We start from the raw sequence: 15,000 nt of genomic DNA on the forward strand, positions 1-15,000 counted from the left end.
TTCTAAGTATCCTTCATGACTGGGAAAATGGCACTTCATACATGAAGAAGAGGTGGATCTTCTTCGCGTCCCTCATCTGAGTTTCCAGCGAGAGACATCTTTGGCTGCAAAACTGGGTGTGGTTTGGTCAGACCAGTGACTGTTAGTTAATTACTTAGTAAACATTCCTGGAAACATCACATTCGTTAATAGGCAGCATGCATTTTGAAGATGAATGACTGGCAGTGAGTGCTATTGTGAGTACTGCCGCATAGTTTTGTGTGGTACGAATATTATTATTATTAATCCCGATGCTGCAGTTTCCATCTAACTGTTAAAATGTCTGAGTCGGAGAGAGAGAGAGAAAAGAAGAATATGAGAGAGAGAGAGAGAGAGAGAGAGAGACAGAGACAGAGACAGAGACAGAGACAGAGAAACAGGGAGAGCGAGATGCAAAGTATTGCTTGGTGATTGCATTATATTGGAATGTAAGCCTGGATAATGTAAAGTAAGGGAGAAGAAAAGAGAAAGTGGATTTCATCGTTTTAGCTCAGACTTCTACCACACAGAGTCTCCAAATGGCCTCATTATCACCACTATAAAACAAGGCATGGATCGTCTCCTCTGCTCCTTACCCTCGGTTTCCATTTGGCTTACCAGGAGCAAATACAGTAAATTCGCTCAGAGTTTTGAATCATATACACTATTTAACATTACAGCTCAGAGTGTACCTGGGGGTTATTCAAACAAAAGCTCGTATTTGAACTCTGACACCAAAAAGAACAGGGAAAAGCAACATTTTCCGACATTCCTGATGTTGAGTTGTGAGTTGTGTCATTCACCATGACCACTAGTCTGTATCACAATCTAATGTGCTCGTCCCTCAGGGAGCGATTGATTTGGTGATTTGGGATTTGGGCTTGAATACTTGGGAAACTGTGTGTGTGTGTGTGTGTGTGTGTGTGTGTGTGTGTGTGTGTGTGTGTGTGTGTGTGTGTGTGTGTGTGTGTGTGTGTGTGTGTGTGTGTGTGTGTGAGTGAGTGAGTGAGTGAGTGAGTGAGTGAGTGAGTGAGTGAGTGAGTGAGTGAGTGAGTGAGTGAGAGAGAGAGAGAGAGAGAGAGAGAGAGAGAGAGAGAGAGAGAGAGAGAGCATGTGTATCGGTGAAAAAACTGAAAAAAGTAGGTAAACAGGCAGACAATAACAAAAGGAGAGAGAGAGAGAGAGAGAAAGAGAGAGAGAGAGAGAGAGAGAGAGAGAGAGAGAGAGAGAGAGAGAGAGAGAGAGAGAGAGAGAGAGAGAGAGAGAGAGAGAGAGAGAGAGAATGATGTAAAAGAGACGGCAACTGGGATAAATACTGTATGCGATGCTAATGGTGCTGCAGTACACCTGTACTTCAGGTGTGGTGTGGTGCAGAAGATAAAAATAGGGGGAAAACAAGAGCGAAGAACAGAATAAATGAGGAGGGAGAGCTGGTCTGGCTACTCTACGCACTCTCATGGTCCTGTGTCTATAGCTACACGTGACAAAGAGTTCCACATCCATTAGCTGGGTTTATGTACGAATCAATGTAGTAATGTGACAATCACCACACAAAACTTACACAGGTAGACAGACCGTTCTGATGAGAAAACAGCACGAGCATGTCCACACCCGATCCCATTGGGCTTTACATTTTTTTTGTAATTTACCATCAAGCTACACTCTTCAGTTCCATCCACAAAAGACAGAAAACAAACTGCAGGTTTTGGACTACAGGCGGCTACAGAGCTTCTTTTTTTTTTTTTTTAAATGCCTCTTTTTTTGGCAGTACGGGGGTGTTTTTAAGAGTTGGCAGCCTGGCTTAGTTACCTTCCTTTAAGCCCTGATCTGAGGAAGTATCGAGGATGAGGAGGAGTGGGGAGGATGATGGGAGGACGGGGAGGGGGGAGGTGGGAAGCATTTTCAAATGGTGCCCAAGGCAGGTCGGCTACAGCTTAGAAACCGTAGCAATTAGCCGCGTTCCTATCCCAATAAACACCCCGCAACTATGCCTCTCTGTGGGATACTGTACGCTGAACAGGAAGACTACCTTCTATGGAACAAACTGAAAGAAAACTTTCCCTGCAGCAGGGGCTTTGTGAGGAAACACAAGTCTATCCACCCCCTAACGAGTGTGATCATTTTTTCTATTTATACATCTACACATTTATGTTCTGCGATGCCATATGTAGTAGATTATAATCAGTCAAGCGTGCGGACGCATGCACACAGTCTCACGGGGAAGATTGTGTTAACGTCGAGCCTTTGAGCCATGCGCGGAAGACCCCGGGGAAAATGGCTGGCGGAATACACTCGTATCCCAAGTGGCTTGCCAACCGGTTCAATGTTTTTCGTCTGTCATTTTTTGAGGAAGCAGGCTGTTTAAATGCTTCCAAACTCAGTGTGTGGCATGCCCGGCACTTACTGCAGGCCCAACGGACTTCAGCAGAGCTCTTGCAGTCAGAAAACAAAGAGGAATCTAAACTAGACTGATATGAAGCCAGTACAGTACCGCCGGTAACCTGGTCACTATGCCTTACCCACTTAGTACACATTAAGTGTTTACTGCACCGATTTTTCTGTACTGCACTATAATTAATTGCCATTTATGTACAGTGTGTACAGTATGTAGTATTGTGTATATTGCGTTGTACATTGTGCACAATATTGTGTAGTAGTTTACATTTTCCTTCAGGACAAATACATTTACTCTACTCTACTCTAAATTGTATTGTTATCTAGGTTGTTCTCTGGGTCTTGATTTCCATGACTTTTTTTGTATGTCATGTTTCACTTCATTTCCATCCATCCATCCATCCATCCATCCATCCATCCATCCATCCATCCATCCATCCATCCATCCATCCATCCATCCATCCATCCATCCATCCATCCATCCATCCATCCGTTCATTATTTCACTTACCCGCCCTCGAAGATACGGATGCGTGGCGGTTCGCTCTGTTTGGAGGTGGAGGGCAAGTCTTCCTCCGGTTTGGCCTTCGTTTCCTTTTTCTCCTGAGATGGCTCTTCCTTCACTTTGACAGGTGTGCTGGGTGGGGCGGACCGTACCTGAGTGACATGGACAGACAGCGGTTGGTTAGCTCAAGCATCCTAATAATCAAACCCAATCCACTAAACAAAAATCCACTAAACAAAAGTTCAAAAATAACATTCATACATCATAGAACACCACACAATCTTGCCCATACACACGCGCACACACGCACATGCACACGCACACGCACACACACATACATATGGGTAGATGACGTGACGTGTAAATTTTGCTGTCGCAGGCTCTTAAAATTAAGTAAATTCATGCTTTCAAAATTCTCAATGCTTTAAATGATTAAACTAATGTCGTTGTTGTGAAAAAGTAATGTGTAATAAATCCAGAGCTTAAATAAGTATACTTAATTTTGAGTCAAATGTCACATTTGTCCTATGGTGTGACTGAGGCAAGCCTGGTTCTCCATATTAAAACATTTTTAAATAAATAATCAAAGCTCAGTCATTTGTCTAAACAACCCTGGCATGTTTTTCAAGGTGTCTATTTTAGCAAGTGGCAATGCTTAATTTTTTTTCCTGTTTTTCTGAGACCGTATGGACTTATGAAACTTTGTCGCAGAAAATAATGTCCTGTGGTGTGACATCATTTTTTTTGGTTAATTCTGTGGATAATTATCTATTGTTGAAGCTCCAGCGGTACATAAATTGTGACTTTAGACCCTTAAGAAGCCAATGGTAAGGGTGGATTTTAGATTTTTCTCTCAGAGTTCTTCAGTCAATCAATTATGTTTTGCTACCACAAGATGTATTAGTTTTGTAGTCCTTTGGTGTGACAGCCATAAAATACATTTTGACAATAGTGTATATTTTTCACATTTTTTTTCTCATGTAGATGTATGAAAATGCATCTTACTAAAGGTGAAATTGTATTTCAGTTGGCAACGACATGGCTTTAAATTAACTCAAAAGCTCAAAAGTCCTATGGTGTGATGGTAAAAGTCCTATGGTGTGATGGTAAAAGTCCTATGGTGTGTGACACTTTGGAGTATCACACCAAAGGACAAACAGGTCACACCAATGGACTAGATATTTGAGAAATAGCTTTTAAAACAACTGGTAGTACATATTTTGTTTTGTTTTGTTGTTTGACTAGATAAATATTGTGTATTCAAATTACTTATTCCTTTATTGGCCTTTGGAATTTTTACTTTGATGCATTGTTGATGAATATTTGCTGTTGATTTTAGATACTGTCTAATAATATAAAATGTCATTAATGGTGCTTTGAAACCATAAAACGGTAACAGTGAAGGAAAGATCAGTGAGAGAGTATATAGAGGAGTATAGATGAATAAAGTATGCTGTGGAGAGCTCAATATACAGCATAAATGTGCTGTCCAGCTTGAGATACCAAACAGGCACTGGCCACTACACACTTCAGGTTCAATGGTGTGACAGTCATAGCATACCTACAAAAGTGTGATGGTCATGCCAAGGTCACCCTTCAGTAGGAGTCTTATGAGCTCTGCAGGTTACATTCAATGACCGCATGGCTGTCATTAAGAGTTACGATAGGCTGATAATCGACGATTCAAAGACTTATAAGTGTAAAGTGTAGGTCCATATTGACTACAACATTATATTATGATCAAAAGACAAAATAATCATGTTGAAATATTTGTTTCTGGCTCAGTTTTGCATTTCTGTCCTTTAGCGTGACATGAATGTCCTACGGTGTGACATGTTTTAAACGCTCAAATATTTGTTTGAGCTAAACAATATGTTTGATAAACACTGAATATTGCATTAGGGAAGAACAAATTATCGTCCCTGAAAAGTTAGTATAAATTCGGAAAATTTTGAACATTTAAAAGAAAGATATCCCTGTTTTTCCTCAAAGGTTTCTAATAGTCTCACATCTAATGGAAAAAAAAATACTTAAATGGTAATTTATCATTAAATTAAGACTTTAAAAAATTGCAATAAATATGAAGAGTGTAACAATGTTCATAAAACTCCATCAAGCCATTTCTACATAACTTAATATATTTATTTCTTAACGTCACACCAAAGGACATATTTTCAGCAAATTGCTTTATCAACGTAAATAAATAATCAATGAATAGAGCAACATTGTGACCACTTGGATTTTTTGAAAGATTAATTGCTGCACTACGTAGACATATACTTTTTTCCCCTCATAAACAATGTTTTGTGAAAAAAATGTTTTTTGCTGCCTATCCGTCATCTACCCATATACATACACACACGCACACATGCACACACGCACACACACACACACACACACACACACACACACACACACACACACACACACACACACACACACACACACACACACACACGCGCACACACCCTAGATCCCATACACCAGACATTATTTTTAAAACACATTCCCGCTTTGGGAGTTGAAAATATGGTTGTTTACAGTACCTCTGACACTATGGGATGTCTGTTGCTGGAGGACACAAGCTTGCCAGCGGTGGGTAGCGGTGACATGGCCATGGTATAGTTCTCCAGACTGTGCTTCTGCTTGGAGCGCAGAAGAGATAGCACCATCTTGGTGGACAGGCCGGGCAGATTGGGGTTGTGCATGCTGATGGACCAGGAAGAGTACACAGAGGTCTGCGGGTCCTGCTGTGTGGTGGGGTTGGGCTTGATGTAGTTCAAGTAGCACCAGCTGACGGAGGTGGCTGTGTGGAGTTTGGGGAAGGTGGGCTGCTTGGATCGGTCCAAGCCCTCGATCCAAGGTGTCTTCTTCCCATGGCCCACCGCCACTTCTTCCCTTTCCTCTTTCTTTAGAGTTTCCACAGACATCGGGGATGTGTCCTGCCTGGTACCTGCCCCGCCGGTCCCTTTCTCGCTTCCTTCCTTCATTTCGACTTTTCCCTTGCCCTCTTGAGCTGCCTCGACTAGTGCTCTTGCTTTCTCTTTTGGCTGATCAGTTTTGAGATGTCTGTCAGGGTCCTTCTTCTCTGACATTATGTCTTTCCTCCTCGCCTTGTCTTCTTCCTCTTGATCATCGTCTTCCTCTTCACTATCAGCATAATCATCCTCATCTTCCTCCTTTACCCGTTTCTGCTGCCGCATGGCCTCGGTGCTGAGCTCAAGACTTCCAGCAGGGGACAGCATCCGTTTGCTTCCCCCGGCCCCCAGTGGCCCGTCGTCACCACCCGCCCCGCCCCCGTATTCCAGACACATGGGCAGGCAGCTCTTGAAGTGCGGGGTGGGGATCTTCAGGTAAGACCTCTGCAGCTTTTCCCGGCCGAGCTGGCTCATGATGACCATGGCCGTGCAGCATATGGGCTCCTGCGACCGTGCGGTCACAAGGATCTGGGAGAGGGTGGTGTACATGGCACTGGCATAGGTTGGAATGTGTGTCTGCAGCCGGACGGGCACCACCAGGGACACCACAGGCGTAAACTGCTCCAGACAGGGGGCTATGATTGGCCGAGGATGGGGGTAGGAGGGAACCAGCTGTTGGTTCGCCGGTCCAGACCAATGGCCGCTGACAGAGGCCGGCCTTGGGTCTCTCTGAGCGGGCACCTGGATGGTCAGACCAGGGGGCATGGGAAGGTAAACGGCCGCCTGGGTCATCCCTCCGTGGCTATGAAGCGGGATGAGAGACTGCAAGGGCTGAAAAGGGATTCCGAGCCGCTCGGCAATGTTTAGCTGCGTCGGGTGAAACTGTGGGGAAGGTGACTGAAGGAAAGCCCGCTGAAGGAGCTGGCTGGACAGGACACTGGATATTGCAGTGGTGACAGGCAGGATCCTGGCCAAATGCCTTGGTGAGAAGGCCTCGGCCCTGACTGCATGAAGGGGTAAAGGACTCTGTGGAATGGGCATAAGTGGTTGCTGGAAAAGCTGCAGAGTCTTCCCTATGGCCTCTGGGCTCAGCCTAGCTGAAGTGTTAGCCATGCTACGCTCCTCAAGTGCAAACGTGGGTGGACTGGGGAAGGATTGGTAAACTTTAGGACTGCCTGGCTTGGTAAACTGCCCAGACGCCACCTCCTCTTGATCGGGCTCCCCAAGTGTAGCGTGCTTCACCAGGAGGCATTTCCGCCTCTCCTTCCAGGAGGCCGAACTCTGTTGTGGTGATAAGGACCCGTAGTCGAAAGATTTGCTCCTGGACTCGTCCATCTGAGAAGAGTGTGGTGGGCTTGCAGGTGTCTGTTCTGAGGCTGATCTCCGCATCTCCCTGTGAGACTGATGGTGTTGATGGTGTCCTGAAGGGACGGTCAACATGTGAGAGCCATAAGAGCCCTTCATGCTCTGCATCTCCGGGTCAGGTTTGCATGAATCCTCAAATGATGCAGAGCGACTGGATGCGTGCGAGACACTACTCTCTTGGCTCGGGCTGCGAGACAGAGAGGCCGACTCGAAACTAGACTCTCCCGATGACTGGGAGGCCTCTGCTAAGCGCAGGCGTTTTTTCTTTGGTGGAAGCTTCTCCGCAGGGAGCTGAGACAGGCTTTGGCTACGCTGCGGCCACTGGAACTCTTCAACCTTCTCCGGTTCTTTGGAAGACACTGGCGCAGTTGGTGGCGGAGAGGCCATCACGGCGTCTGTGTCTGGCTCCTCTGTGACCAGGATTTCTGGCACTTGTATGTTGGACTGCCGGACCAGCCGAGACGCGGTAGGAGATGATTTGGGCTGCGGCTCTGTTGGTTGCTGCTGTTCTTCACACTCTGTCTCCTGGCTCTCAATGGACATGCTCTCCTGCTTCTCAAAAGAGCTTGTGTGTTGGATGACAGAAATTTCTTTCCAGGTGCTCCTTCTCTCTTCACAGATGGATGTTTCGGTGAGTTTCTCGACCCCAGGTAAAGATGTCATGCCCGCGTGGCTAAAGGTTACTGCTGCTGGCCCCGGGCTTGGTGGGTCCTCCTCCAGACTTTCCTCTTTCCTCCTCTTCCGCATGGCCATGGCCAGGGCCCTGAACTTGTTCTGCATCATCTGAGGCCTGTCCTCACGAAAGGCACTGCCCTCCTTCCCTTTGTGCAGTTCCTGCGAAAGTCGTCCCACGCAGAAGTCTTTGTGAGCCTCGTAGCTCTCCCGTTTCCTCCAGGAGGTGCCACAGGCCTCGCAGTCATAAATGATGATGTCCTTGAACGCCACTTCCGTCTTCTTCGCCGCGTGAGCAGAGTCTATGGGAATGTGCTCTCCTCCATAGGGAACCTCAATGGCTGGTTGGCGTCTCAACATGCGGTGGTGGTGTCCCACCCGCATTTCAGCCACCACAGCCTGCTGCTCATCGAACGACTGGCATTGTCGGAAGCCACAGGACGAGGTGGTCGTGGGTTCGTCCTGAACGGCGGATGAGGGCATGGAGTGACTTCGCAGAAGGGCTGCGCTCTGGCCAGACTCGGAATCCGTGGATGACATGGGAGAGAGCATCTCGCCGGGGTAGACGCCACGAGTCGGGTGTCTGCTAAAATCGCTAACCGGGGACGGGTACTTGGGCATTTCCAAGCTATCCCTTCTGGAGAGAGATGAACGCCTCGGTTTGACGCTGTCGATTTCGCTTGTGTCAACCACAGCTTCATTAATGGTGATGAGTTTAGTGATGTGCTCTATGACCTGTGTCTTTGGTACGGGGAAGGTAATTGTTTTCTCTTCAAGCCCTGATGGCAATGAGGACGACGACTGTGGGGTTTGCTGTTGCGGACTCCTTGGCGGCTGGCCAAGTCTTCCATATTTGCCAAGGATGATTTCCGCATAGCTTTTGGCATTGGCATTGGGAGAGCTGACCTGGGATAAGTCTGAGCTACCGGAAAGGGAGAAGTATCCAGATTCTGTGCTGCCTTTGCTGCCTGGACCGAGGGAGGACGGGTGCTCATCTGGCTGGGCCTTGGGCAGCCGATTCCTCTCACTCAACCGCATAGCCAGCCTCTGTTTAACAGCCTCTGGCCTGAGAGAGTCCTCTGAGAATGACATGAGCTCCACATGGCTACTCTTTTTGAGCATAGGTCTGTCCTGGGAGGAGGAGGAGGGATGGTGGCGGCCCGTTTCGTCCTCAGAGTCAGTGCTCTCCCCTTCCGTGGGGTCACCTGGATCTTCTCCCCCTGCGCCCCCTCCCTCAGGCCCGCTCAGGCCAGCCTCCTCCCGACCCGAAAACGTGCCCACCTTGATGCGGTGTGCGTGGGACTTGCGGTGCTTGTACAGGTTGCTTTTGGTTTTGAAGGAGAAGCCACAGGGCACGCAAGGGTAAGGGCGCTCCCCCGTGTGGGAGCGGATGTGTTTCTGTAGGACGCTGGGCTTGGCACACGGACGGCCGCAGTAAGTGCAAACGTACTTCCCTGGCTTCTGGGGCTTCCTCTCCCGCCGTGAGGTGGTGGTGCCCTCCTGCCCCTCTGCTCCTGGCCCCTGTTGAGATGATGCCCCCTGAGGAGGCTGCACCGGGTTGGACGAAGATGATGAGGCCGCCATCGCAGACGACGGGGGGATGGACGAAGGTGTTTTGAAGCTGCTACTTGAAGGACCAGGAGCGTGCTGAGGCTGCCAAGAGGCTGCTCCTGTGTCAGACACCTGTGTGCGTTGTTGCTGCTGCTGCTGCTGCTGTTGCTGGTGCATTCCTTGGAGCATGTCACCCCGTTTGGGTGGACGATTATGGTGGTGGCGGGTGTAGGATCCATGTACCGATCTGGACGCAGCCCTCTGCTGGGACTTGAGGTGGGGAGCGTGAGAGTGGGAGTGAGGCAAACTGGCTGGGCCAAGCTGGGGCTCTAAAAGATGCTGCTGCTGCTGCTGCTGCTGCTGCTGCTGCTGATGATGCTGCTGCTGCTGCCGTCGCTGCTGCTGATGTTGTTGCTGTGGTGATGGCTGCCCTCCCGACTGCTCCCCTTCGGTCAGGCGGCTGTGCTCGGCCTCCATAGAGGGGGAGAGGAGGCCTTACGTAAACTACACTAATGCTTCGGCGAGAGGTCTGTTGTCTTGCCACATTGGCTCAGTGACAGGAGCACAGGGAGCACATGGAGACATTGGCAGAGACACAGAGGAAGGGGGACGGGGCAAGTCGGAAGGCTTCAAGTTTTTTTTTTGTTATGGTCTCTCGTTCTCAGTGATATGTTATAAAGCAGTGCAGCCCTTTGCTGAGTGAGTGTAACTCTGTTGTAGTCCAGGTATCATTTAAGAGGACAGTTAAACACATTGTTGAAAAGTACCCAGGGAGCCGTTGTAGTAATGCAGGCAAAGTTTGGATTTATTTCCAGTTGTGAATCTGTCTTTGCACATCCAGCCGACTTCAGCAGTGAATGCATCTTAGCTCTGGACGTGGGACTTTCTCCGGTCAGACAAAGGCCATGAAGTTATGTCTTGGCTTAAGGACAGCTGTGCTGATGGTTTTTTTCAAGCCCTCTGTATCCCTCTTTTGCTGTGGCGAGGAGTGCTGAGGTCAACGCTTCACAGGCTCTGTAGAGACAAGACACAAACAGAGAGAAGAAATAACAATCGTTAACACCAGACAATCTACATGCACAGAGGTAAATAAGCATACAAAATTGAAATGTGTCAGAACAAGATTAAAAAAAAGAGATAACAATACTGTATATACCAACGTTTCTGTAAAAAAAAAAGCCTTATCCCTTTGAGAGAGCATTAGAAAACTAAAGGCTTACTACAGTACATCTGAAAGCTCAGCTTTCAGAGTTTGACACATTCTTTCCACACAGACCAGTAAAATGTTCCATCAGCGTCTGAGCGGTGACAACGGCACCCGTGAGGGAGTGAAAAAGGTGAAGCATCCACATTGAAGCACTTAATACGGTTGACATGGCAACACTCTCTCTGCCAAGACTCCGCTCGCTGGCTGGCTGTGCGTGGAGCTGACACTTTGCTGAGGCTCATGAACAGGAAATGGACGTGTGTGTGTGTGTGTGTGTGTGTGTGTGTGTGTGTGTGTGTGTGTGTGTGTGTGTGTGTGTGTGTGTGTGTGTGTGTGTGTGTGTGTGTGTGTGTGTGTGTTTGCGTGCACGTACTACGTGCGTGTGTGTGTCCATGCGTGTCAAAGCTGTGCAGATCCTCGACTAATCACATAATTAACAATTTCTTCATCTCCAGTTGGAAGGCAGAAGTGCTCTTGGAGCGTTGTTGAGGTGATTATCAAATTTGTTCATAATTGTTGCCGTTAGTCACCCACAAACCAGGCTCAAACAGCACCTATGTACTGTATGGCTGCTGCAAATTTCTGTTTGTAACACCAACAATGTTGTGACGGTGTTATTAGTGTCACTATTTGTGGTGTCATAATAAGAGCCTCAACTACACAGGAATTACTGCAGTCTGACAACAGACAGAGATCTTATGTCAAAGTGGATGAATATTTCACTTTTGATTGGTAAATGCACAAGAAATAAAACTATTCATGTTTGTTGATAAATAAACATAAATGATGTGACCAACTGCAATAAATAATACTATTTTTTACAGATGCTTAACAGGACAAAAAGCAAAAATCAGGAAAATAAAGCTCCATCTTTTTAATGCATGTTTAAACGTGCCTGCTTACAATCTGAAAAAAACACTCACACACACACACACACACACACACACACACACACACACACACACACACACACACACACACACACACACACACACACACACACACACACACACACACTTATGAAATGCCCAGAGCAAGCAAAGACACCCAGCTACCAAACGTCGGTTTCCAATGCAATGGGAACCTTTCTCTCATTAGATTAAATTACACAAAGATGATGCGGGAGTCAAGCTGTGCACCGTCAGCACCGTGCTGTTTGCGCTGTGTTTGGCCCGGTGTGTGAGGCGTAACTGAAATCAAGTGAAAGAGAGAGAGAGAGAGAGCGTCGTAACCGTCATTCCAACTGCCTGAAAAACAAGGCTGCATCGCATATGTATGGCAACCAGCTGCTCGCCATATACACTCAGTCAGGGAAACTGACAGGGGCAAAGGGGTCAGCTTTCCTGGGCCCAGGGAGAGGTGGGGCCCACATTTGGGTCTTCACCACATTGCACTATTGAGTGAGGGGTCCCTTCAGATGACTTTGTCGTGAGCGCGGGAAAAGCTGTCAGCGGCCCTGCACTCCGTGACTCGGGACTGCTTCTAGTTAATATACACCACATGGGATACATTGTACTGAAGTAGTGAATCCCGACCTGATGTGTCTCTTTGGTGCTATGTGATGCTAATGGATATTAATGTGAATATTTAAGCCCAAAGGCTGTCGTAAATACACGTGCTGATTACACTGTGATACTTATTTGGACAAATTAATTATTTACACTACAGTTTATTACAATTCAGTGCACATAATGTAGTACACAAAATACATTCAGACACTTGTTCCCTTCTCTCTGCTCATGTGGGAAACCATACACAACACAGTGCTTCATGATATTTGGAGAAAGAAGCTTGTTGAGTATTGCTACTTAAGCTGGTTAAGCTGAGAGTAAAACATGCCTGTTCTCTGCACAAGAGAAGAGACCCTGCACCAGCTGTTTATGAATGGCAATGAGTAGCTACTGTACACTACCCAGGACCATGGCAATGTTGAGCCACAAGGGGGCACAGTGACTGAACTTGCCGGTGCCCTCCGCCAGGCCACAGGCATGTTATCATGAGAGGCACTAATGTTTTCAGTCTCCTTACCAACCACCTCTTACAGGCACACACTGTAAAGGCTTCTTAGATCAATTTAATATAGATGAAATGTGATTTTGGAGGGTACATTTAGTAAAACTGCTAGCATCCCTCAGTGCTCGGCAATGACGTGGATCCTGCAAGAGGAGTATGCTGCAGTGTTTATGTCTACGTTTATGTCTTCGTCTGCTGTTATTATTAATGCCACTGCTTACAGGCAATGTGTCAACATGTCAGTGTTATGGGATAATGTCTTCATCATGTCACTCAATCTGTCAATTGGGGTGTTGTAACATGCACCATCCTTGTGCAAGTATAGTAAGCGGTAACCAACACCCCCCACACCACCACCACCCACCACCACCCCGCCCTCTCTCTTTCCTGCTGGTAACACACGTGGAGCAAACATTTCACAAGGGCAGAAACCATCCACACCAGCACTGCAATACCTGCAGCCAAGAGCAGGTGTGGAAAAAAGTCCCCTCACTGCACTACAGTTTACAGTTTTTTTCCTCTGACTGACAGAGAAAAAAGGTTTGGGAGAGAGAGAGAGAGAGAGAGAGAGAGAGAGAGAGAGAGAGAGAGAGAGAGAGAGAGAGGGGGAGCACGGGGACAGGGAAAGAGATATGTGTGTGCGTGGAAGTTGAGCAAGAGACAGATGCATCAGAGTGAGCAAGTGTGTGAGCGGGATGCATTGAGAGTGAGAGTGAAAGTGAAGACATGAGAGAATGATAAAGAGCAGGAAAGAGAGAGAGAGAGAGAGAGAGAGAGAGCAGAAAGAAGAGAGCAGAGCAGACAAAGAGAGCAAGAGTAAGACAGAGAAAAACAGAGAAAGAGAAAGAGAGAAAATATGGAGATAGAGAAAGAGAGAGAGAAAGAGAGAGAGAGAAATAGAGAGATAAAAAGAGAGAGAGAGAGAAATAGAGAGATAAAAAGAGAGAGAGAGAGAAAGAAAGAAAGCGAGGGTGAGCTTAGCATGAGCGAGTGCTTCAGTATCCCTCTGAGTGTGGTGAATTATTCAATGCTCTGGGAAAAGTACATAAACAGGCAGGCAGGCGGGCAGGCAGGCAAGCGGGCGGGCGGGCAGACATACAGGCAGGCAGGCAGACAGGCGGGCGGGCAGGCAGACATGCAGGCAGACAGGCAGGCAGGGCAGGCAGGCAGGCAGGCAGGCAGGCAGGCAGGCGGGCAGGCAGACATGCAGGCAGGCAGGCAGGCAGGCGGGCGGGCAGGCAGACATGCAGGCAGGCAGGCAGGCAGGCAGGCAGGCAGGCAGGCAGGCAGACGGGCAGGCAGACAGGCAGGCAGGTAGGAAGGCAGGCAGGTAGGCAGGCAGGAAGGCAGGTAGGCAGACAGGCAGGCGGGCAGGCGGGTAGACAGACAGGCGGGCAGACAGGCAGGGCAGGCAGGCAGACAGGCAGGAAGGCGGGCAGACAGGCAGACGGGCAGACAGGCAGGCAGACAGGTAGGCAGGCAGACAGGTAGGCAGGCAGGAAGGCGGGCAGGTAGGCAGGTGGGCAGACAGGCAGGCAGGAGGGCAGGCAGGCAGACAGGCAGACAGGCAGGCGGGCAGACAGGCAGGCAGACGGGCAGACAGGCGGGCAGGCGGGCGGGCAGGCAGGCAGGCGGGCGGGCAGGCAGGCAGGCGGGCGGGCAGGCAGGCAGGCAGGCAGGCAGTGTGAATGGAGCTGTGTGAGGATGAACCAGCCTGCCAGCCAAGCAGCCGCAGTCTGACACGGTGGAGAGCTGATGAGTTCGGCTGCTGCTGCTGCTGCTGCTGCCGGTGACAGGTTGCTTTTTAATGAGGTGTCTTTCTCATCGGCCATATGCTCCGAAAAAAAGACGCTCTCAGACAGGCAAAAACCCCCTCACTTGTCATTATTCACTGCTCACTACACGTTCGACAGGACTGAAAAAAAAAGATAAGCGGACACATGCGTGGTGTAGGTGAGGGGGTCAGCTCTATGTTCCCACAGCCCATTGGTCCCACAGCCTGTTGGTCCCACAGCCTGTTGGTCCCACAGCTTATTCATGTTGCTCCATGTTCCCACATTTTAAAGAAATTATTCAAATTCTTCTATTTTCCACAACTCCATGTTCCCACATTTCCGAGTAAACTAAGAGAACATGCCTTTCTCCCTGCCATAGGATATAGGGCCTAAATTTCAATAAATTCTTAGAAATGTGGGAACATGGGCCAGTAGGTATAAGTGTGGGACCAATAGGGCTGTGGGACCAATGGGCCCTAAAATTAATGTTAAAAGTCTTAGTGATGTGGGACCAATGAGCTGTGGGACCAATGGGCTGTGGGAACATAGACACGCTCCCGGTGCAGAGCACAAATTCATGATG

The 15,000-nt window shown here is 48.2% G+C and overlaps 1 protein-coding gene across 4 annotated transcripts in view; it reads right to left on the reverse strand.

The window, feature by feature from the left end:
- LOC134449214 (transcription factor HIVEP3) overlaps positions 1-15,000 on the reverse strand; it is a 175,292-nt gene that overhangs the window by 7,797 nt on the left and 152,495 nt on the right. For all 4 annotated transcript variants that reach the window (XM_063199050.1, XM_063199051.1, XM_063199052.1 and 1 more), the window contains 2 exons: positions 5,463-10,436; positions 2,923-3,068 (listed from right to left, as the gene is read on the reverse strand). In XM_063199050.1, the coding sequence (XP_063055120.1) occupies positions 2,923-3,068; positions 5,463-9,899 (4,583 nt within the window). In that variant the 5' untranslated portion in view covers positions 9,900-10,436. The remainder of the gene's footprint in view (positions 1-2,922; positions 3,069-5,462; positions 10,437-15,000) is intronic.

The sequence above is a fragment of the Engraulis encrasicolus genome, chromosome 5, assembly GCF_034702125.1.
Source record: "Engraulis encrasicolus isolate BLACKSEA-1 chromosome 5, IST_EnEncr_1.0, whole genome shotgun sequence".
Lineage (NCBI taxonomy): Eukaryota > Metazoa > Chordata > Actinopteri > Clupeiformes > Engraulidae > Engraulis > Engraulis encrasicolus.